This window comes from Podarcis cretensis (assembly GCF_951804945.1).
Source record: "Podarcis cretensis genome assembly, chromosome: 7".
In the NCBI taxonomy this organism is placed as follows: domain Eukaryota; kingdom Metazoa; phylum Chordata; class Lepidosauria; order Squamata; family Lacertidae; genus Podarcis; species Podarcis cretensis.
In genome coordinates this window covers 71,176,701-71,201,835 of record NC_137176.1, presented here as the reverse complement: position 1 = coordinate 71,201,835, position 25,135 = coordinate 71,176,701, and the positions used below count along the sequence as shown (strand labels likewise).

Below are 25,135 nucleotides of genomic sequence, written 5' to 3'. Positions count from 1 at the left end.
CCATATGCAGTTGTGAAGCACAGACAGAGGTGGATCTACTATGAAATGAATGATACAATCTTCAGAGCCCCTGTTCCCAGAGACTTTCATCCACATTGCTTTAAAAAACTGAGAGTCAGTAGCACAGATGTAAAGGTGGTATTGTTGCGGTAAACTGACTGCTCTGTTGTGGCTGATGTATTTCCCCCAATTTTTAACAGAGATCTAGACCCTAGGAATAACGATGAGTTCACAAAAGTGTTATTCTAAAGCAGCAATGCAGCAGCAAGCAAAGGCTATAGCAGCCAAGTCTGCTGCTTGTGGCTGCAAAGCCAAACAGGATGTGTGTGACTGTTGCCATGGAAACAAAGGGGCAGTCCATTCTGTACTGAGCACCGGATGTTAGCTCAGTGTGTGTGTCATATGACCTGTACAGGATGTACATGGGTGGAGTTTGGAGTTTCTCTCTGTTTGTTGATGAGAGCAGACATGTTTTCTCTATATGACTGCTGAAGACAGGAATAAAACATGTAGATACATTTCTGTCTGTGTCTGATTCCCCTCCCTGGGGATATGCTGGAGAGCAGGGAGGAGGAGAAGCAGTTTGGTGTGTTTTTCTCACAGCCGGAGGAAAATCGCCGGAACGGACCTCGTGTGTTTTTCCTTCGGGAGTCGCCGGAGGGAGGTCAAAGGAATTCAGCCGGTGCCTGGAGAGATAGGCACATACCTCTGACCGGCCCTGAATTATGACATTGGTAGCAGCTGACGGTTGCTACGATCCATGGGAGTCTGCATCAAGGAGACTGTATTCATCCCTCTCCATGCAAGCCTGAGATGGAGGCTGATTCTCTGCAGCCAGAAGCTGACCAGAAGAAGCTGAAAGCCAAGCTACGGAGCCCAGGTATGAGATTTTCGGGCTTAAGAGTGTGAATGCAGATTGATTCATTCTCTGCTTCATGGGAGCAACGTTTGGGAAAAACAGCTCCGAGAGAGAAGAGTCTGCATTCCAAACATTCCTGTGGTTTTTCCTGTCCAAGGAAAGGAATGTGGTTGCTTAGCAACGCAGATAAGGGCTGGAAGTCAGGCTATGCCCAAAGAGGCACAAACAGCTCATGTTTAGTCTAGGCCCTTGCAAAGGAACTGTTGGAAAGGGACTTTCCAAGCAGCCAGTGTTAGAGCTGCCAGGTGCACAGAGTGTAAACAAGCCAGCTATTGGATTTTAGAGGCTTGTGTTTGAGAGTCAATGCAAGGACTCAAAATGGATGTCAAGAAGGGAAGTCTGCCTTCTCCACCCCTCTTGACCAGTGACAATTATGCATCTTGGTCTATTAAGATGAAGGCCTTGCTGCAGAATCAGAGACTGTTTGGGGTGATTGAGAACCCCATCCCTGCAGCACCAACGCGTGCTTGGGAGTCACAGGATGTGAAGGCCAGAACTGCTATAATTCTGTGCGTGTCAGACTCTCAGCTTGTTCATATACAAGATTTAGAGCACGCGAAAGATGTTTGGGACACACTGAGAAGGACACATCAGAGAGATGCAGGTTCTTCAGCGTTGCTGTATTTTGAAAAGCTGACTAACCTGAGGCTTGCGCCTGATGGAGATGTTCAAGCGCACCTGACGGAAATGAAATTTCTGCGTCAGCAGATGGTGGAACGCAATTTCCGTCTGCAGGAGGAAGTGTTTTGCTTCATGGTGATCAACAGCCTGAATCGGACTTACAAAACGGTTGCCAGTCAGCTGGGGTCTCTCCCAGCGCAAGACTTGACTTCGGACAGAGTCTTTGCCGTGGTCCTGAACGAACATGACAGACTTGCCGCCCTGGAAGTCAAGGACAGGGGGAGGGAAGAACGGAGTTCAGACACCCCCACTGCTGTAGCTACTGGAGAAAATGCTGTAGCTTTGAACGTTGTCCGATGCTTCAATTGTGCACAGACTGGGCATCCTCAGCGGTACTGCAGGAAGCCACGTCAGAACAAAGGAGCCAAGGGAAGCTCCACGAAGTCTGAGGCGTCAGGCAGAAGTCATGCCAAGTCACAGGCGAAGCCTGCAAAGGCTTTGATGTCCCTAAAAGCCACACCACAAGTGGGGAATTCCTTCATTTTAGACACGGGAGCGACGGTTCACATGACCCATCGCAGGGATTTGTTTTCGTCGTTTAAGAAGCAAAGCTTCGTTGTACAACAAGCCAACGGTCAAGAGCTGGAAGCCACCGGAATTGGGATTGTGTATCTTAAAAGTCTGAACTTGACTATAAATAATGTTTATTTGGTTCCAGAGTTGAAGTACAATCTGCTCAGCGTTTCGCAGATTGCCAAGAAGGGACTAAAACTGTCCTATGATGATCAACACTGCGAGATCTACAAAGATGGAGAGTTGTATCTTTCTGCCGAAGAGAAAGATGGACTGTATTTGTTGACTTTTGATCAAAGTGATTACATGGAATGTAATTCTTGTGATACTAACATGATTTCTTTTGCAGGTGTAGCCAAGAAGAACACCAAGCAGGTCACCTCGAGGGTCGACAAGGCGTTTCAGCGGGTGTATGCTGATGTGATTGGTCCTTTAGCACCATCTAGAGGCAATGCAAAGTATTACCTAATATGTGTTGATTCTTTTACAGGTTTTGTCTGGATTTATCTTTTGGAGAGACCGAAAGAAGCCTTAGAAAGGTTTAAAGAGTTTTGTGACAAGGTTAAAAATATGCATGATGCTGACATAGATTGTCTTTGCACAGATGAGAAGCCAATTTTTCTCTTACAGGATTTCCAGAGGTTCCTGAAGAAGAAAGGGATTAGACACAAAATTGCAGCTTCCGAAGAAGCTTGGAACAGATGTGTTTGTGTTAGGGTGAACAAAGAATTGCAAAAGGGAATGCATGCGCAATTGCTTAGTTCACATCTGCCACATGAGTACTGGGCTGAGTCGCTAATGTCATATTGTTACACGTGGTTAAGAAAGGTTTCAAAAGAGTTGGGAAGTTCTCCTTTTGAGAAACTGTTCCACAGAAAACCTTCTGTTGCCCATTTCAAGGTTTTTGGGTCTCATGTGAGGACAGAAGCTCCAGGTGGAGTAAAGAATGCCAGAGGCATTTTTGTGGGTTATGAAAAGGGTCTCTACAGAGTAATTTTGTCTGAATCTGGTAAGGTGATTCTCACAAAATTTCTAGAGAGTGCTCCTGAACAGGAGAGAGTGATTGTTCACACATTTCCCACAGGTGATGATGATGATTCTGATGATGATGATGATGAGTTTGATCTTATTGAGTTCAGTAGTACTGATGATGACAGCGATAGCTCAGACAGCTCAGTTGTCACAGTCATTGAGAGGACATCTCACACAATGACTAGACCCTCAGAAGAGGAGGATGAACCACTGATTAAGCTTAGTACTGGTTCTCCAGAGAGTTCAGAGGCTGAACCAGAAAGCAAGGGAGAGCAGCACCTCTTACGTAGGTCTGAGAGAGCAACGAAGGGTGTACCACCCACGAGGTATTCAAAAGAGTTTGCCAACCAAGCTATTGCATGTGTTGCTGTTGTAAATGACCAAGGTCAAATTGAAGCTGTGTCTGAGTCAGAGACAAAGGCACAACAGAGAGTTGCTAACCAAGGTAATGCAGAAGCACTCATTCCTTGGAAGTCACACAACCAGAGAGGTACATTGGTAAAACCAGTGGCGGGTAGTTCCAAGGGTGGAACTGAAACAACAGGGGAGTGTTATACATATAACAACTGTTTGTTTTCTTCTCTGGATGACGCTTTGCTCGCAGCACGCATTGATACTTTAGGGGGAGTATGTTATTCTAAAGCAGCAATGCAGCAGCAAGCAAAGGCTATAGCAGCCAAGTCTGCTGCTTGTGGCTGCAAAGCCAAACAGGATGTGTGTGACTGTTGCCATGGAAACAAAGGGGCAGTCCATTCTGTACTGAGCACCGGATGTTAGCTCAGTGTGTGTGTCATATGACCTGTACAGGATGTACATGGGTGGAGTTTGGAGTTTCTCTCTGTTTGTTGATGAGAGCAGACATGTTTTCTCTATATGACTGCTGAAGACAGGAATAAAACATGTAGATACATTTCTGTCTGTGTCTGATTCCCCTCCCTGGGGATATGCTGGAGAGCAGGGAGGAGGAGAAGCAGTTTGGTGTGTTTTTCTCACAGCCTGAGGAAAATCGCCGGAACGGACCTCGTGTGTTTTTCCTTCGGGAGTCGCCGGAGGGAGGTCAAAGGAATTCAGCCGGTGCCTGGAGAGATAGGCACATACCTCTGACCGGCCCTGAATTATGACAAAAAGTACTTAAGCAGATACCCAAAAACACAATTTGTGGTGATCTGTTGTGGAACAGCCCAGTTGAAGAAGATAACAGTGGTTTCCCAGACCTCGTTGCTGGTTGTGAACAGTTCATATAACAGTTCAAACTTCAGGGACCCCCCCCCCCCAGTGTAGGTCCACTATAGGTGTCCAGTATCTTGATTGTGTAAGCACAGTCTTTAAATATGAGGAATACAGCTCTAAAATAGAAGACCTAGATAACTGGTTCAAGAAGAATGGCCTTTACATGAGAGCCCTTCAGTTCACTAAAATTCATTTGCATTGTATAATATGTGCGTAACAATTGGTGCTCTGGTGCCTGTTTATTAGGGATTCAGTCTTTAATTGGTTAATTAGTGGAGGCCTTTGCAAGCAATTTAAAGCACCTCTCCAAATAATATCTACACTTAATCAGCAGAGAAGGAGGCTGAGGTATGCCTGTGAAACTGCAGCGCCCTGATGTATTTGGAGAGGGAAGGGCAAGCTTGCTGGATAAGACTGAGAGCCTGAACAATTAACTGATGGGGCTTACTTAATCGTGTAGCAATCAGTTAAAACGTAAAAAAATGATTTCAGTGTATTACCATGCTTGGTCAGGGCACACGTCTGAAAGTTCTTTTCAATGTTCTTGGACTAAACCCTTTTAGAATACAAGTTACTAGTACCAGCAGAATATTTTCCCTCTGATAGCCTTGGATGTATTTTGCTTGAGGACAGGCTGTTGCTGCGTAGAGCTGTTCCAGAAACTAATATATCTCAAACTATACAGGAACATAGCATAAATTTATGAACTATGTTTGGGTACAGAATCCCATCACAAAGTAACCAGGAGGGAATAACAGAGATTACACTGGAAAATTTTCCAGGAAAAAAATAAGCTTTATTGAGAGTTACAAGGTAGATTATTGAAGGCTTGCCCTAGAAGGGAGAGGGAGGATAAAATAAATGAAGAAATGGTAAGGAGGTAGCAGTGAGTCAAGAGTAGCCGTGTTCTGGGAAGCTAGCCTAGGACCCTTGTACCTACGGGACCGCCTCTCCTAGTATGCCACACGGAGGACCTTATGGTCTTCAAATAAAAATGTCTTGGAGATCCTGGGCCACAGGGAGGTTAGGCTGGCCTCAACCAGAGCCAGGGCTTTTTTGGCCGTGGCCCCGATCTGGTGGAATGCTCTGTCACAAGAGACTAGGCCCTGTGGGACTTGACATCTTTTCGCAGGACCTGCAAGACAAAGCTGTTCCACCAGGCCTTTGGCCAAGGCACAGTCTGACCCTTTGGTAATCTTCACAGAACTCTAGCCCAATGGTTGCCATTAATTTGATTTTGAACTGATTTTAGAATGTATTTCAATTAATTGACACTGATTTTACATAAACTGTGCTATTTTTACTATTGTTAGCCACTCTGAGCCTGGCTTTGGCTGGGGAGGGCGGGATATAAATAAATTATTATTATTATTATTATTAGTAGTAGTAGTAGTAGTAGTAGTAGTTTCTGGGGAGGGGGGGTCAAACTAATAGAAGCTGTAAAGGTTAGAAAGGCAGAGAGAAGAAGTTGGAGAATGAAAGAAGATGAAAATTGTTTACCCTTCCTTATGATCTGTCTGAAAACACATAAAAGGAAGATGGGCTGATGACAGCTTCACTGAATAGGAATTTGGTGCAGGAAATCAAGCCAGGTAGTGTGCACTGAGTGGAGAAATCTCTGCCCCCTTCTCTGGTGTATACAATATAAAATATAAAAACGTGGGTAAAAATGACCTTCTGTGTTTTAAGCCACTAATGTATACACAGCCTCATTTGCTGGATAGGTCATTCCCTAGCTCACACTGAGCTATTTCTAAACGTGCGCAGTGAGAGGTGCCCTTAGCCACAATTGAAGATATAAAAATATTTTAATGTAGTTGGGACTGGGCAGGAATGCTCTGACTTCATCGCCAGCCAACCCTTCCCCAAGCAAGCAAATGAGAGCAGCTTGTGAGTGGAATGGGCTGTTTCAGAAGCTGATGGACTCTCCTTTATTGGAGATTTTTAAACAGAGGATGGATGGTTCTCCACCAGTGATTTTTTAGTGATTCCTGCAGTGCAGGGGGTTGGACTAGATGATTTTTGGGGTTCCTTCCAACAATTATCTGATTCTGTGATGATTGAGTATGTTTAGTGAGCACAAGGTGCTGACTGGCTGTTGTGAGGGGAAAACAGAGAAGTGGAGAGGAAGAGGAACAAAATGTCTAGAATTCTGAAAAGAAGCATTCTGCAGCACAGTACAAGGTTTTGTCTCAGAGACCCAAATGCTGATGTTTAGTTTAGTGGCAATGTAGCTAGAATGGTGCTACACACACAAACAGAGAGAGAGAGTGGGGGGGGGGGAGAGAGAGAGGGTATCAGAAGACTTAGAGCAGGGGTCAGCAAACTTTTTCAGCTGGGGGCCGGTCCACTGTCCCTCAGACCTTGTGGGGGGCCAGACTATGTTTTGGAAAAGAAAAGAAAATAACAAATTCCTACGCCCCACAAATAATCCAGAGATGTATTTTAAATAAAAGCACACATTCTACTCATGTAAAAACACCAGGCAGGCCCCACAAATAACCTAGAGATGCATTTTAAATAAAAGGACACATTCTACTAATGTAAAAACACACTGATTCCTGGACCGTCCGCGGACTGGATTTAAAAGGCAATTGGGCCAGATCCGGCCCCCAGGCCTTAGCTTGCCTACCCATGGCTTAGAGAGGAACTGCAAGGTTTGCAGGACTGCAGGGGGTGGGGGGAACTGAGGAGGACAGTAGGGCGTCAGAGAACAGCCCAGGACTGAGCATGTCCAGTGACTATGGAATGCTGACTGATTGCTAGGAGAGGGTGGGGCAGGAATGAAGGACTGGGGAATTGATGGTGAAGGGGTGGAATAGAATGGGGTGTCCGGAATCCTGAACCAAACTCCATGAGGCAATGTTCTGCTGAAAATCTCACTTGATGTTGTTTTTGCGTTTTGATCTTCTTAGAAAAAAATGGGAAGAGAACCATGAACAAACATATTCTCGTTTGCCTTTTGAAAATCTCTCTCGTGTGATCAGCTGTTCAGAAAGAAGTTCCAAACCCTCAGATACAAAGGTTACTCCAGCTGCAGATTTGGATTACATATGTCAACGTTTTGAGATATAACCCATTTCGGTTGTGTACACATCCCTGACTCACTGGTTGCTGAGCAGTGGAAGTGTGCTGCCGGGTAACAGTGCGAGCAGAGAAAATGAACGATACTGTTATTACATAAAATCATCTCCCACCCACTGAACTGACTCATCAGAGCGTCACTGAGTAGGTTTTTGCATCCGTATCAAAACATGACACAGTAATCCGTTCTTTCCTTCTCCCCATAACATGATATAGCATTACTCCTTAATTCAGTGTGGGATAATGATTATAATTTTATTTCCTGTAATAAAATACTGTCAGCATGTCAAGGGGTGGAAGAAATGGGGTGGACTTTTTAACCTCACCGAGAGGCAACGCAAGCCATTCATCTGGAATGTGGGTTTGAATCTTGCAGTCCTGGCCAAGAGAGGAGGAACTAGGGGATGAAGAAGAAAAGGGTGCAGCAGTAAACACAGGTAGCAAAAAGAGAGGAAAGCCTCCAAATCGTATGCTTTTAAATTATGGTGCTGGAGGAGACTCTTGAGAGTCCCATGGACTGCAAGAAGATCAAATGCATCCATTCTTAAGGAAATCAGCCCTGAGTGATCACTGGAAGGACAGATCGTGAAGCTGAGGCTCCAATACTTTGGCCACCTCATGAGAAGAGAAGACTCCCTGAAAAAGACCCTGATGTTGGGAAAGATGGAGGGCACAAGGAGAAGGGGACGACAGAGGACAAGAAGGTTGGATAGTGTTCTCGATGCTACCAACATGAGTTTGACCAATCTGCGGGAGGCAGTGGAAGATGGGAGTGCCTGGCGTGTTCTGGTCCACGGGGTCACGAAGAGTCAGACACGCCAAATGACTAAACAACAACTTTGAGGCTTTACCAGAGTAGCTGAGGAAGCATCAGGAACAGTCCTTTATTGCTCTTTAGGGAGAGGTCATAGTTCAAAAGAGAGTTTATTTGTGAGATTACCTTACCCCATATATGGCCATTTTTCTGCTTTGATCTGTTGCCACATAATACTCGTTCTGCATTTGTAAGAAATCAGTCTTTCAGTGTGGCAGCACCTACCCTTTGGAACTCCCTGCCTTTTGACACTAGGCAGCCACCTTCACTGCACCCTTTTCAATGCGGGCTAAAACCTATTTGATTTAGAGAAGCCTTCCCAGATGTATAGAATGTTGACATGTGTTTCAACCTTATTTTTTAGCTTATTGTTCATTTAAGAAAAAAGTAGTGTTTCACATAGCTGTTTAACATTTTTTACTGATATTTTTTATTGTTTTATTGGTGTGGGGGTGGTGTGGTTTTTTTTTTGCAAACTGCTTTGAGAGGTTGTTTAAATGTAAGTTTTCTTGAGGAGGAATATGCCAGCGCTTGGCAAAGTACCAGGCAGGCATTTAAAAGGCTGAGCAAAGTGTGGGATACAAGCAGGAAGAGCTTTGTAAAGCCAGTGATATAATTTATTTTTAGGTGAGGCAGGAAAATTTCAGGAACAATGCCAATGCAGGCAGGTTTTCTCTGATACAGAGGGACAATTGAACCTTGCTCTGCAGTTCAGGGAATGCTTTGTGAATAGAAAAGCTTGACTCCAACCCAAAAATGCTTTATAAGCTGTGAGGGCAGAATAATTTAACTGAGCTTCCTTCTGCCTTGAGTTTGTATAGCATAACTAATGTAAAGCACATTAACTGGAAACTCTCTCACCTGAACGCATGCAGAGATTTTACTGTGGTGAGTGTGGTATACTATCTTATGGAGAGCAAACGTTATTCTCCTACATCCTGCATACTTGACAAGTACCTTTATCATCCTTTCCAGTACGGAAAAGTAATTAAGTGAAACAGCTTTATGCATCTGTTTGGGTGTTAACTGGAAATTTTCAGAGGAAGAGAACCAGTGTAACTAGAAGAAAGGGAAAATGCTTAATTATCCATGGCAGCATGTAGCAATATTTGAATAGATGGGATTTTTTTTATCACCACTTTAATTAAACCATATCATCCCCCGTGGCAATCCTGTATTATACATCCAAGGTGAGGAACCTGTGGCCCTCCATATGTTGTTTGACTCCAGTTCCTCTCATCTTCAGCTAGAATAGCCAAGAAGATAATGGGGGTTGTAGTTCAGCAATATTGGGCTGAACTGAGCTGATTGGGCGCCTTACCCCTTGCACACCCAGCAGACTGCTGCGTTCTGTAGGAGTTTCTCCTGCAGGTTTCATAGATCTCAGAAGCCTGCTCTGCAGAAATGCAGAGCAGGGCTTTTAGTATGGCTGCCTCCTGTTCTGGGGAACAGCATTTCTGTTGAGATACCATAGGTGCCTGCTATCTCCACTTTCTGGAAAGTTGAAGACATTTTTGCTCTGATGGGCTTTCCCAGTTGGATAAATGGGTCACTACCACGATTACCCACTTGTTAGGGTTTTAGTCTTGTTTTAAATGCATTTGTTGTTTTTATGTATTTAACTCTTTAATTACCTAATGTGTAAATCACTTCTGAGTTGATGGTTTAGAAGGCAATTAATATATTTTTTCTTGGTAATGTGTAGCATAATCATCTAAAGGGCCACAGGTTACATCAGTCCCAAGTTACATCAGTCACATTTTACACAGGCCAAAATGAATGATTCATCCATTGCAGTGAGGTCCATAGAACTGTTGTAATTTGAAAGGTGGCATATTAATGGCACATACATTATCTAGCTTCCCCCCCCCCACCTTTAAACTGGGAATAAGGTGTGTCAGCTGATTTTATTTGCTGCTTTTGGTTTTTTATTATTCTACTATTTTGTGTGTTTTACCGTTGCTGTTAGTAGTGGCTTTGAGGTACTAGCAAGAAGGTGGGCATATAAATTTTTAAAATAAGTATCAAAAAGCAGAAACTGCCTGCAGCTGATAAAAAAAAATAAGCCTGCTACTTCAGTTCAGAACAGTATAGCCAGGTTGGGCACTGCAGACTCTGAGGAGACTTCATTATTTGATAAGAGAGCATTCACATCTATTAGCACATGGAAACCGGTCTGTGTGGAAGAAAGTGTTGCTTAGCAACAGGCAAAAATTCTAAACAGTAACCTCTGTGAAAGTGATAGGTGTTGTTTGTTGAGAGGCATGTGGTGTGGAAGAGATTGGGATTTGTTAAAAAATGGAAAGGAAGCACCGGAGCAAACCTGCTTCCTTCTAAGTGAGAAGACTTCAATATATATATAAAACCCATATGTCTATTTAATCACTTACAAGACATAGGAACAGATGGAAGTATCTGCCAGCAGGATGATCTCTGCTTTAATGAGACTTCTCAGTCTTCAATGGGAGTTGCCCCAGCAAATTTTTGTTGTCCAACCCAGGGGTTCCCAAACTGTGGACCATAAACCACCAGTGGTCTGCAAGCCTCATTCTGGTGGTCCATGTCTGTGAAGAACATTCGATGTTCTTAGATCTTGGCAGCTCACCTGGAGAGTGAGTGGGACAGTCCGAAAGTGACAATAGGAGGAGGCATTCAAAAGAAGCAGAGAGGATTAGCAGATAAGTTACTGGAAGGCTAGAATCCAGAAGTTCAATCTTTTTTCAATTAAAAAAATCATACACCACCTAGCACAGCTATTGCTACAAGAAGCAGAAAAAGAATTAACTGGTCCAAGACCATAGGCAATTTTAAAGTCATGTCCCTTGAAGTGCACATCCCCAAATCCTGAGGCCCAATGTAGACTCTCAAAAAATAAAGTTATAGCAAAGAGACTACTACGTGGTATTTCAGATTTAGTTTTTATAGACATTTTTTGCAACACATTTTAAGCTGAGCAACATGGATGGTAGAAAAGCATGCTTCCTGAACCATTGTGCTGGCAACAAAGAAATGTCAGGTCACCTGCCTGAAAAAGCACAATAATGCAGGAAACATGTTTAACAACCATCAACATATTTCAACCAATAGGAGAGATGCTTAAGCAGTGAAAACCTCTTAAGTGTCTGTGGTGCCCAAATGTAATGGGAAATGAAAGATACTTTTATAGTCTTTGCACATTTCCAACCCCCCCCCCAGGTGTGGTTTGTATTGGAGGTGGGGTGGGGTTGTACTCTACATCTTGTTTGAATTACCGTACTTTTCTGTGGGTATTTTACTCTAAAATAATGTTAAAAAACGGGAGTCATCTTATACACAGGGGTCATCTTCCCCCATCTTCATAAATTTGAGTCCCCAAAAATAGGAGTTGTGTTATACATGGGAAAATACGGTATTTCACTTCCGCTGGGGGAGATTTGTCTATCATACCCCAATCCCTCCAAGAGCTTTGCTTAATTGGGTCATTATCAGCTTGCATGAGCAAAATCTATTTTTTCTTTGCAACAATTTACTCCTAAGGATGTATTCTGTGCCAGTTCAAAGGTTGCTTTCAGCATTTTCAAGAGTCTCTTTGAGGCATCTAATCATAAGCCTGCATTTTTATCAAGCTTATATTTTGATCAGGGCCTGTATCTTAAAATGAGCTTAAAGATCTTCAAATGTTCATGCCAGGCAGAAGACCAGCTGCCTAAGAACCTTGGCAATGTTTTTCCTCCTAGACAAGGGGGCCCCCTGATTTATAGCAGAAAACAATTCTCAAAGTCAAAGGGAATTACAGGCTGACAGCCAAGGTTACACTGACCCTACATATTACAGAAGATAAAAAAAAAGAGAAAAACATAATTAAGAGTGGGTAAATAGTAAAATAAAACCATGTGCCTCCCATTAAACTTGAGCCATATTTTCCTAAGGTTGAAAGGTCAAGAGCAATGGAAAAGCATCTAGCTGGCAGAAAGGAAGAGAATATTTTGGGAAGTCTTTTTCTAAAGTTGTTTCTTTCTTAAACTGAGATCCTTTTAAGATTTCTTTTCCTTTTAAAAGGTTATTTATGTTATGTATTAAATATATTGGCTTAAATGTAATTATGCAAAGGAATTAGAAGCTAAGAAATGTTAAATCCTTATGCTAGATTCTTATTTCATATAGTTGGAAGAGATCACAGGGGCCATCAGCCACCAGCCCCCCTTGCCAAGCAGGAAACATCATTAGAGCATTTGTCAAGCTTTTGTTTAGAGACCTCCAAAGGAAGGAGATCTTTCAATGATGATCCTTGACATCTGTTTAAGATAAAAATTTAAGATTAACCATCTGTTTTGGAGGGCAATAGGGCGAGGTGAGCTGGTAATTAAGGTTCCTTGTTGAGACACATGTAAGATATATTACTACTTATTTGTCATTTATAGATAGAAGAATATATAGCTTTTTGTTTCCCATAAAAGGACAAGAGGAAATGGGTGTATCTTTTGTGATTGGTTCTAGCAAACAGCCAATAGGAATTTCAACCAGGCTGATTGGACAGAGGCAGCCACAGGAGGAGCAAGGGGGCTGGATTAAGGAAATATAAGTTCTGGCCAGAATGGCAGGAGGCCAGGCCAGAGCTTGGTAACCATATACCACTGTGCCTCATATTTATTTGTCTGACAAATAAATTCTTATTTTAATTTCTCTATTGCTGCGTTGAATATTTCATTCCAGCTAAGCGTTAACCACAAGCAGGGTGCTACATCTTAGCAATGCAATCAATTCACATGCTGTGTAGGTCTAACAACGCTGTTAATACACACAAAAAAGTTCACAATCTTCATTACAGAAGCCTCTTATATCTGTAACATGCAAAATGTTTTTGAATGTATTGCAGCAGATAGAAAGGCTTTGTGTTTTGAGTAAATTAATACCTTTAAGTATTGGTATCTGAAGTGTGCATGCACACGAAAGCTCATACCAAGAACCGACTTAGTTGGTCTTTAAGGTGCTACTGGAAGGAAATTTTTTATTTTGTTTTGACTGGCAGACCAACACGGCTACCTATCTGTAACTTAATAACTTTAAGGTAACTGTAGATGCTAAACAAGATGTTCAAATGACACCTCCGTTAGCCCTTCTAAATTTGTTCACAGACCAAAACTTGCATGTAATGAATAAGGGCCTGATAAGCCATTTGCTCAGTGCAGCATAATCATAGCTAGAGCGTGGAAAGATTTATCAAGAGGCATGGCACCAAGTGCAGCTTATAGCATTATTGGAAAAAATTGCCCATAAGCTAAGACGTACCGTATAAATCGACAATGTAGGTGAGATGCATGTACAGACACATGGTGTGATTTTATTGTTTTCACAAATATACAAGAACATATTCAGGCTCCACCTATATACAATTTGTGGCAGACATGAATCAGGTAGCATTTGACTCCATGAAATATGTCATACCCACTAAGTCCAGGCTTGCTGAGAGATGATAATGAAATAATAGTCAATCTTCTTCAGAAGTTATATTAAAGAAACTGGTCAGATCCTCTTAAAGGACCCCTTCCAATAATAATTGTAAGAACTGTGTTCCATTGTATTTTTGATGTGGTTTTCAACGTACTTCTTAATATTTTCCCGATTCTCCTGTTTCCTGTATCTCTGTAACATACTACCTAGTAAAATGTTCTTGTTGCTGTTTGTTTTTATAACAACCCTTTTTGAAAAAAATAAAAATAAAAATGTAAAGACAGGTGTTAGGTGTTTGGAAGAGACTCGGTTGATGCTGCTATCAACTGCTGTTTAGTGATGCGTTGTTGTTTTAATGGAATGTGTTCTCTAAAATAAAGAGTAACTGTAGGTTGTGTTCTGTATCCATCAGATTATGTAAGAAGCAGTTCTGGCAACAGGTTGAACTTTCTGGAAGCTGGGTCCTGGCATTTTGCAGCACAATTCGAACAGCACTGACAGGCTGCATTATTTTCAAAAGAACAGTTTTCAACTAGGCTACATGTTGACCTCAAGCTGCATCCAACTGGCACCCCAGAAGCTGCTGGAAAGTTATTTGATCCAGTGGAGCCTTCTGTCAGTGGAAAAGGGATGGAGGTGATCTTGGCTGGTTCTCCCTCCCTTCTGCTACTGCTGTGACATGGCCCACATTATTCCAAAGTGTTCCACACCCTACAAGCAAATTTGGGGCGGAACAGAAGAAATTGCTGGATAGCTTTGTTCTCTGTTCTGCTTAAGGCTCTGCAAGATCAAACAGCATTCAGCGAGTGGAGGAACACAACTGGATACAGTGGATTCACTGTAGCGTTTGACCTGCAATCTTCTACTATAGCTCAAGGTAGAAAAGAAAGGTGTGTAGACTCTGCAGAACAAGGTACCAGTAATGGAAGTCTGGCTTATTCCTGGCACTTAAAAAATATCATGCTGTTCTCCTAACAGACTTCTGCTAGAAGAAACCAGCTTATTACTGAAGCTCCCTTTCAAGTTCTCATTTTAATATTTTGCCAATACCTGTTGTTGCATTTACTGTAATATTGTTTATTTGAAAGTGGCACAAGGGTGCCCTCTGGTGTTCCAGAAACAAAAGTGTAGTGGTAGTGCAGAAGCTCCAAAAAGTTTTAAAATATTCAAGTGACAGAAATAAAGAATTGGTTCTGACCGATAAATATTATAAACTTATTCTTCATAATACCAAAATGCATGTTAGAATCAACCAGCTCTTTAAAAAGACCCATCATGTTTCCCTATTTACTTGGGCCCAGCAATGAAGATACTCTTATTGATTATTGTCCTGTAGGTCTTCATCTATTCTCCCCCTGCCGGCCCCACCAATTCCTTCCAGCGATTGCTCATTATTGATTGGCTTCATTTATGACCACCACAAATCTATTTGCTTGCTTTAGCACCCAGTGTATGAATCTCACCTCTCAAAATGGTTCCTACCAGCTTTTGACAAAGTTATACCAGAGTGAGACAAAGCAGTCAATACAGTAGTACAGGTGCTTTTATTTTTCTCCTGTGAATGTTTCCTGTGCATAAGTTTAAAACATTCAGAAAGCACAGACTGAATATCAATCTCCACATATTTTACATCACAATTCAATAACAATGTTTACAAGTTTTATATCTATGAAACACAGTGAACAAAATGGCATTAAGTTTTCTCCCCACAATCTTCCTTTGTAAACAAGTTCTTCCCGGAGGATAGTCAATGGAATTGATGCAGACCACGGTACGGAAGAGGAATGACCCTTTAAAAACTTTTTTTAAATAAGGACTATTTATAAATACACTCTGATTCTCTCAATATACATTTACAGACCTGATCAATTTAAAAGCGATACTTACATTTCTCTTTTAAAAGAAAATGTCAAAGAGATGGACCACTATGGGGATTATTCTCCTACGCGAGGGAGGAAGCAAGCAAGCAACAGGTTTACAGGAGAGAGTTAGGAGCATCACCATTCTTCAACCTTTTCTTCTTGGACACCAATATTATGTGAGGATGGTCAGGGTCAGAAGTCATCTACTTAAATTCGAGCAAGTTGCAGTCTATCTTGTAGTACACATAGGGGTAGTATTCTTGCTGACTGAGGTTCAAACCTGGAATATCCATAGTTGCCTATAAAAGACAAGTTGTTTTTTTTAACTCAATAACGAAGAGTTTAGCAGGAGAGTTAATGGCCACATATTTTCTTTAAACACGTACAAGTACTGTTGCTCAGACTCAGACAAAAACCACCTGAATTTTATCTTTTTGGTACATTTTCAAATTTCCTTCCCACTGGGGAAGGGTCATAGCTTTGTGACAGAACATATGCTTGACAAGCAAGATTTCAAGATTTTCTCCACTTCTATACAACACAAACATTTCACTTAAAGTCCCACTAGCTCCACTGAGATTGATAAATGACATCATCTGCCTCTATCAACAGAGTCTCCATGGCACCAAGTGATGCTGAATGGGAGATGATTGTTCCAAATCTGCCATTGTGGCACTCAAGACATTGCGATTACTGTTTTAGTAGTTTGCACAGGGCCATCCTTTCTAGCAGGACATAAGACTACAATCAACCTTGTTTCTACTTTACCAACATCCAGGCAAACTTATAAACTGTCCAATCAGCACCAGCTCCCATGCTGGTAGATGTGGCTGAGCCAGATAGTGTCTCCTTGGTGTAAGAAAATTCTCAGTCAACGCAACTTCAACAATTTGAATTGTAGGTGGACATTGTAAAAATGCGAGTTACTTACATCAATGATTGCTGCTGCGCTGCTGTCAAGGTGCTTGTACAAGTCATACAAAACCTCTCTCAATTTCTTCATGGTTTTCTTGTTGGGCTGAAGGAGCATAGCCTGGAAGTTCACTGGCAAACCATACCTAGAAGAGCAAAGTAATTTTAAGAGCTGTTGGGGATGTGCTTCAGTTCTGAGACTTCTGGAATGCAATTGTTGTCACCATTAGTGATACAGTGAGGTAGCCGGTTCAGCTCAATCAAATGTTAATGCTGCTCTCCCCATCATGGAGGTGGGGATATGGTGATGGAATATGCATGTGCTTCATAAGCATCCGATTATTATTTTTGTTACATGATGGTTTCATGGAGTATGACAATTATCCTTAGATGAGCGATGAACCTGACAATGTAAAATTAGCTTGGGTGGAGGGGGAATACAGTAAGACTGTGGAGAGGGGCCAGAGTCACCACTCCTGCCAGTTATTCTGGAAATATACAAAGGGGCAGCAAAATTCCCAAGGATGTTGAGCTCTGCCGTTAATGAAACTCGAGAGCCTCTGTTCCAGTTGTCGTTTGCTGTGTTGCTTAGAAAAATTGTCAATAAAAATCAAACATTTAAAAAGTTTCTGAATAAGCACCTGTTCACTCTTTGTGCTCCAAGCCTAATTAACAGGCAGGAGGATAAAACAGGTATCTGAAAGGGATAACTCTCTTATTTTGGAACACTTGTCTTATTCAAAGGTTTTGGAATCATCTTTGGACCATATTGGCTTTGAGTTCTGGAAGACCTGCTCCTTGCCTTGAAGGCTTCTCCACCTGGCCTGGGATGGCAGTGCCCTGACTCTGGCTACAGAAGCTGAGGCTGCTGAACAGACTCTTGGGCTGGGGTGTTGCTTGGGGGGGGGGTTGCCGGGGAGGGCTGCTGTTGTTGTTTGGTACCTGTATTTCAGATCTTGTTGTGATTAATGTGGAAATTGTGCAGTTTGGTTGTGTATTTTTTAACTTTTTTCTTTTTTCTTTATGAATACTTCTGATATTTTTTCATGTTGTAAGCCACCTTGAGCATGATTGGAACTGCGGAAAAGCAGCACACAAAATTTATGTATGTATGTGATCATATTTCCTGCATTTGCTATCTCAGTTTATGAATCAGCTGTCATAAAACTGTTATAGCATTTTACTGTGAATCTCCTTACTGTACTCCATTGCCTTTGGCTCTTGCAAGCAGCAGCAACCAATTTGATGACATATATGTCCCTCTGCTGAAAGAAGGCACTTCGCTCCAGTGGAGGCTCCCATTAGTGAAAAGGCGAGGGAGCGGAATTTTCATCCCTTCAGTAGCACATCCCATTGTGCTACTGTCTGCCTCCCCAAATATGTTCCAGGGATGCTGTTTAGAACATCAGACATCCAGAATAACAGCAGAAACAAAGTAGCACATCAGACTGCAGGAAAAGGGGGAGATTTGAAGACCACCTCTCTGCCTTGTGGATCATGGAAGTATCTGTAAATTGGCCTTGTTCCTAGTTAATGCGTAAATAGTAATTTGATTCAGATAATCCTGTTGTCTGTGCAAGAGAGCGCAGCTACCAAGATTCACCAGACCAAACATGTGGAATGCTAGTGATTCTTGAAGGAATGGAGCAATAGCTCATCTATAAAGAAAAATACCTCAAAACTGATTCAACGAAGACTCTCAGCGCTTTCACATGAATCCATGCAATGAAAGCTTCACTGAAATTTACTTTCAGCCATCGTACTAGAGGCCCCTGTATTTGGAAAGGAAAAGCAAGAAGGCATTTTAAGCATCAGGAGACTTTGCACTGTATTCAAATATGTTTTGTGTATGGCAACATTACTGCAGCTGCTCTGCAGAATGAAAGCATGCCAAGAGGAGATAATGGAAGCATCATTTGGCTGGGGAAACTGAGATTCTGAGCAGCAACATCTTGTCATTTTAAGCATTTATTTCCTGCCTTTGTTTCTGAAGACAAAGGAAGCTTACCTAAAACTATAAAACAGCAATAATATAAAAACAGCAGAAACAAAAATACATACAGCAAATACATAAAAGACCAAGTCAAGGGTTCACCTAGTCACAGATTAAAATGATGGGGGGGGGGGGAACCATCTTCACCTGGCATCAAAAATACGTAGGACAAGTGCTTTTTTCTGGGGGGACATGGGGGTACGCATACCCCTAAACATTTTGTGAATCTAAGTTTGGCCTCATTGAGAATCAGTATTTCAATATGAGTAGGAAAATGAGAGTACCCCTAAACATTTTTTTAAAAGAAAAAAAGCACTGCATAGGTAAAGGTAAAGGTAAAGGGACCCCTGACCATTAGGTCCAGTCGTGGATGACTCTGGGGTTGCGGCGCTCATCTCACTTTACTGGCCGAGGGAGCCGGCGTACAGCTTCCGGGGTCATATGGTCAGCATGACTAAGCTGCTTCTGGCGAACCAGAGCAGCGCACGGAAACACCGTTGACCTACCCGCCGGAGCGGTACCTATTTATCTACTTGCACTTTGATGTGCTTTCAAACTGCTAGGTTGGCAGGAGCTGGGACCGAGCAACGGGAGCTCACCCCGTTGCGGGGATTCGAACCACCGACCTTCTGATTGGCAAGCCCTAGGCTCAGTGGTTTAGACCACAGTGCCACCTGCATGCCTTTTACTGCATAGGACAGTATCCAAGGCTGCAGTTGCACCGGCACAATGCATTTCCATGGACTCAGTGGTGCTTCCTCTTCTGTCCTCATCAGCACCCCCCTCTCAAAACCAGCTCTGGAGGATTGGGGGAACCTCTAGGGCAGATCTGGGGAGCTTCCAAAGATGATCTTACTGGATAGGCAGGTTCATATGGAGGGAATCAGCTTTTAAAAAGTCATGAAATTATTCAGGAAAATGTAGACAGAAAGAAAAAGGAACAAGCTTATCTACTGGCATGGATCTTTGTCTTTCAGAAATTACATAGGGCACCTCCAGCAGGAGATCTATGCAATGCATTCAGAACCACAGAAATGGTAGCAATCCTCAATACACTGGGCACTGCACAGAAACATCTGAGAGCTTACATGTAGGAAGGGACCCACACAACAAATTCTCCTTCTGTGGAGGTAACGGGCACTGGGTGGGGGCTGATTTGTCTCACAGCCTTTGCAGATGGTTCTAGGGCCCTGACATCTCCCAATGCCATCTAGAAAACTAAATAGCCAAACACTGAAAAGCGTAGCCCAAACTGTAACCTACAAATACTATAACAGCTTTCATACTGTCAAAGGCTGCTTTGCTCGCTCTGCATTTACTGCAACGTTTCTTATATATCAATGAATTAGTCTCAATAGTCCCTGAAGGCAGATGTAGGGAAGGAAGAACTATTTGGGGGGTTGAAGAATTATCTTCAAATGTATTTAACACACATTGAACTTACAAACTGTTTCTTCTTATCAGTAGACAGCCTGTTCATTTCTTCCTTGTCTGCCTTCATCTCTTCTTCATTATACTGAAAGTCGCGGACCATAAACCTGCATCGGGAGACCAGCAGACCATTGTAGGTTGCCTTACAATTGCTGTTCGGCAGAAAAACAACCTGGGAGGACCACTTACTTGTTTTCCCTGGCTTTGTGCCTGAACTCATCCACGGCCTTCCTGAACAAGGTGACATTACAGAGATAACTATCCTGGTCCTCCGAAAGAACACTGCAAAGAATGAAAGACACCAGGGAGCACAGGTCAAAAAATAAAGGAAGAGACATACTGCAATAAAAACTGTAACCTGTAACGCAAGACCAGCAAAAATAGCTTATGTGCTGCTGCTGCTCAGTTGTGCTGCTTCAGATTACAGCGCTAGGCTTACAGATGGTGTACCGCTATTAGAGGAGTAATTGCAGCTCACCTTTGCCATGCTTCACAGGAGAAGTGCTCGAGTCGCATTTCACATTCAAAGCGTTGTCCTTTCTGAGCAAACCTAGCTGCATTAAACCCGCTCAGAAAATGACCTCAAATGTGCAACACTACTTAACAGCTTTCAGTAGCTTTCCCAATCTTGCCTGCTTAGTAAAGCGAACGGAGCATTAGAGCTGAAGAACAGATACTGCTTCAGAGGAGGGGCCAGAATGAGAGTTGTACCCACCCTTGCCCCAGAAAACGAATTCTGTGCAAACCAAAGTTTTCTCTAATGCAATTGGCCCAGTAGAAGATTACTGCACTTTCAACCTTCAAGTCCAAATGACAAAAATATGCTTTTTTGAACATCACCTCTCCTAACAATTGTACCATGTGGTTGGGCTGTGGCCAACAGTACAGCTGGCTGCACACATTACTGGGCGTTACTGGAACTCAGTATAAGGTGGCACTTATATTCATTGTTCAGGAATGCAGTTTCTGGGAGAAAGGACCTGATTCAAAGACTCAAATCACAAGGTGATGAAAGAATTCTAAAGAGAACTAACTTTTTCGGGGGGGGGGGGGGGCGTGTTGTAGTACGGGGCAAACCAAGTCTCCAAAAGCTGTTTCTCCTTTTTGTTTGAGTACATCAGCCTATTTTCAACTGTGTTCCTAAGTAAGTGGAATCAAACTTACTTGCTGGATCGTGGAACTATCATATCCGTTAAAGTTTCATACTGCTTCATCCAGTCATTATAATTTATCCTAAAGATGGAAAAGTTAAGCATTAGTGGGGAGGGGAGCACAAAGTTCTTTTTGCCACTGTCAGCACTATGAGTGTTTTCAGGATACACACAGGATACACCCAAGATCCAAGGAGCCGTCTGATGTGTCATCCAAGTTTCTCCATGAATACACAGAGGGGCGGCCTAGTTTCCTTTCCATCTACAGAAGAACTTTGCACTGCATCAGATGTTGCTCTGCCAGGTGCTAAGTCAGGAAATAGTTTTATAGCACTATTGTATGTATCTTTACTCAATTTACTCTGAACTCCAGGGATTCATTCCCTGTGGTGCGTATAGCTTAAGACTTAGACAGACTTAAGTTCTCCAGTACAGCTTTAAGATCATAGTGTTGACCCAGGACTTGCAAGGAAGTTGTTGTAATGAACAATACCTATTGCAAACTCTTGTTTTTATTGCATAGGAAAAAGCACTCCTGGTTTTCACAGGGTAGAACACTGTGCATTAGAGCAGAGATCAAACTTTTAATACTTGATGTTTTTATTATGTTTTTAGATATGCTGCAAGCCACTCAGAGTGGCTGGGGAAACCCAGGAAGATGAATGGGGTATAATAACAAGAACAATAACAGTAACAACAACAACTCAAAGTGCATATTTTTCATTGCATTTTTATGGACACTTACTTTAAAAGCAAATATGCATAGGTTTGCACTGCAAGCCCCATTCAACACCCAGAATGAAGCAGGCATGGGGCAAAATTAAATATAGAAATATAAAACTAAGTTTTTGTTGTGTATATAGTTTTAGATGTACAGAATGTTCTACATAATTAAGCAAGAAGCTAAACTCAACACCATGTTCTTTAGTTTCAACTCTTTATTGGCCTAAAAATGTCTTCTTTTCCCAAGACAATACCTTTTTATCAAGTATTTCCAGTTTTAATTTTTTTTAAGCTAGTAAATTTCCATGAGCTATCGGCATCCTTCGACCAACTCAGATACATCCTCAACACAATTTATTTTGACTAAAATATTATTACAGATAATAGCCTTGTTTGCCTGGCCTGCTAATACTTTACTAAGATTGCAGGCTAATATAGAAAGAATTAGGGCAGGGAAGATAAATGCAGTGATAAGAAGCAAAATGTTGACTGACTTCAGTAAATCCAATTTACAAGCTAAACACTTCAATAGGTTAGAGCAAATCAATGAGAATTTCTGAAACCTGGAGGTCAGTTTTCGCAGCTTAGCTAGATTTCTCAACTGACTTCATAAATGAACAGATTTTGCAGTGTTTGTGAAAGGGCTTCAACATAAAATGGAAACACTGAGTGCTTTTGCTGATGTTGAGACAATGTAAAGACAATGCCCGTTCCCCTGCCCCTTGGAAGTGGATAGCACATTTCCACATTTGCCTTTAATTATTCCATGGTAACATAGCAGTTTCAGCAAACAAATCATGCTGTGAAATATCCCTTCCTCTTATTACATTCGGTATGCTTGTTTTTACGTTTCAGCAAGGATTCTTTTTGAGACCAGGAGACAAACTTACTTTGGTACAACCACTAACAATGTAATCAAATATTCAGAATCAAGTACAAAGTCATCTTTCTTTACAATTTCGGCCAGACTTCTGGTTAGCAAACTTCCCCTGTTAAAGAACAAGAAGATCAAGAAATGAGTGTATAATTCTTATATTTAATTTGATCTGAATAATAAGACTTTTGGCAGTGAATAGCTACAATTTTTATAGTGCTCCTGATGTGATATAATCAATTAGACATGCCCCAAAACCAATCAATTATTTTACTGACAAATAGCCAAAATCTCAATCCAAGTGAGTGGCTAACTTAAGTTTGGTAAAGTATGAAATCCCAAGTTTTCAGATAAACTTGCATGAGCCCGCCACTTAATGTTATCTGAAAACAAAGATCATGTGCTGTGATACTCAAGACTGACAAGTCGAGCTATATGGCTGATTGTTATACAATTCTCTGTATGACTTCAACATGATGGCAAATATGTTTCTTCCCTCTTTTTTCAGGTTTTTTTCTTAGCTTGTTTCAAATGTGGCTTTAACTCCCCCATTATCTTGTACAGTATGTTCAAACCCAGAGGAAGGGCAGTCTGCTGATTTAGGCCCTTGCCTGAGAAATGTATGAATTCAGAAATCAAAAGTCACATTGAACATATCAAATTTATCAGCCTGCTTTCAGATTGCCTTACAGAAGAAGACAACTCACGCATTCTTCCTTTCCAAGTTCTGAAGGTTGCCTTTCAGGTTGTTGTATGCAGACGCCCTTGCCTTCAGGTCATTATCAATCTGAGTCACTCCCTTTAAAGGACAAAATTCAGAAGCAAAACTATATCAGTGTTTTCTAAGAAGCATTTAAATACTGCATTAGACTTTCCTATAAAAATGACAATTATGTGCAAATGAATATCAGGCTAGGAAAACGAAACAACATTCACTGGCCAGCATTCCAGTTGTTACCCTCCAGATGTTTTGGACTAGTTTCCATAAGCCCTTGGAGGACACCAGGATGAAGGAGGCCACAGATTATCACTTACACACAGTTTTTTAAAGAAGTAAACTATATTAGTAAACTGAGTTCGAAAAATCTGTAATTGCCTTAGAAAGGATTACGACTTGGAATCCCCTTTTTACAAACTTTTTTAAAACACAGAAAATTATTCTCAGAAGTAATTAAATAGCATTATTTTGTAGCATATATGACCTGTTTAAATGGAGCTTACACTTTGCTAGAACAGTCACTGAAGTTGCTAATGATGTGGGGGTGGGATCCAGAAACATACTTGAGACTTACCCAAGGGCCTCCACACACCCGGTGGAATTCAAATTCCTTTCCCTTTGGACATTTAACCTCCATACATTATCAAATGGCTCTTGAAACTTCTCTCTGTTTTAAGTGCACCTTAAAAGGTACTGTTGCCCTAGACTCCCCGTTTTTTTTTCTGGCAGCCTGTGGGTCTTAACCATAGAGTTTTCCATCAAAGATTATTTTTTTAAATTTATTTTTAATTTTTTTTAAAAATTCTAACTAGGTCTGGTCTTGGATCCTTTCTGGAAAACCCATGTGGATTTTCAGCCTTGAAACAACTTTTTTTCCTAAGTTGTTGCAATAGAATAGTTTCAAAATCACAGGGCTATATCCAATGCTCATCCTACTCAGAGTAGTCCCAGTTAAACTAATAGCCATGGCTAACTCCAGTCTTAACTTTAATGATCCTACTCTCTGTAAACTAGGGGGATACCACCCACTGTGGCCCATTTGGCACATCACAGCAAACAATTAATGGTTTACTGTGAACTTGGGTGGCTGTTCCTGCTTCAGCCTTAACACAGAAGGACTACAGAAGCTTGTTCAAGGAAGTATGCCTGATTTGAACATCCAGCAGATAAAAGTGGTATTTAGGAGCATCTACTGAAAGATCTGGTAGTTAATGAATTGCTGCTCAAGTAAACAGCGCTCCCGGTGAAAGGGAAAGGCATCACCCAAGAGTTTTCTGAAGGACTGGAAACAAAACTGATCACAGAGCTAGCAGGGAGGGACTATTTACTTCCTTTTACAATACAGAATAGTTATTGTTCCTATACTTATGTGAAGCTATGAAATATTTGGGGAATTACTGCAGGGAATTGCCAAGAGGCCAACTAGAAGAAAAGCAATGATTTGGCTGTGGTGACCACCCAGGGAAGGCTACAACTGCACGCCTCACTATCCACAAATGGCGCTTTAGTTGGCTTTATCTTCCCTTTCCTCTTTAGCACAATGGCACCATTCATCACTGGTGATGATTTATTTAGACAGTTAATCTACCAGCTATTTCACTAAGCAAGATGAATCTCTTCCTAGAGAGCAGCCGCCAGCCGCCCTGCAGCTGGAGAAAGAGCTTCCCTTCTTTGAGCTATTCCCTAATTAGAAGCTATTCCCATCCATTCCCAAATATCTATAGGAGAAACAAGCAGGGCAGTGGGGATGGGAAGAAAAAGAAAAGGC

The 25,135-nt window shown here is 41.8% G+C and overlaps 1 protein-coding gene and 1 long non-coding RNA gene across 3 annotated transcripts in view; one reads left to right on the top strand and one right to left on the bottom strand.

Annotated features, from left to right (window-relative positions):
* Nucleotides 1-10,175: 10,175 nt before the first annotated feature.
* On the top strand, nt 10,176-15,488 carry LOC307220795. Its single transcript, XR_013841105.1, has 2 exons — nt 10,176-10,610; nt 14,116-15,488. It is a non-coding gene; the product is annotated as an uncharacterized lncRNA (long non-coding RNA).
* Nucleotides 15,229-25,135, bottom strand: part of ATP6V1C1 (ATPase H+ transporting V1 subunit C1) — a 23,834-nt gene continuing 13,927 nt past the window's right edge. For both annotated transcript variants that reach the window (XM_079984839.1, XM_079984840.1), the window contains exons 6-13: nt 23,357-23,448; nt 22,666-22,764; nt 21,066-21,134; nt 20,091-20,183; nt 19,915-20,008; nt 18,152-18,249; nt 16,497-16,623; nt 15,229-15,864 (exon numbers count right to left, since the gene is read on the bottom strand). In XM_079984839.1, the coding sequence (XP_079840965.1) occupies nt 15,769-15,864; nt 16,497-16,623; nt 18,152-18,249; nt 19,915-20,008; nt 20,091-20,183; nt 21,066-21,134; nt 22,666-22,764; nt 23,357-23,448 (768 nt within the window). In that variant the 3' untranslated portion in view covers nt 15,229-15,768. The remainder of the gene's footprint in view (nt 15,865-16,496; nt 16,624-18,151; nt 18,250-19,914; nt 20,009-20,090; nt 20,184-21,065; nt 21,135-22,665; nt 22,765-23,356; nt 23,449-25,135) is intronic.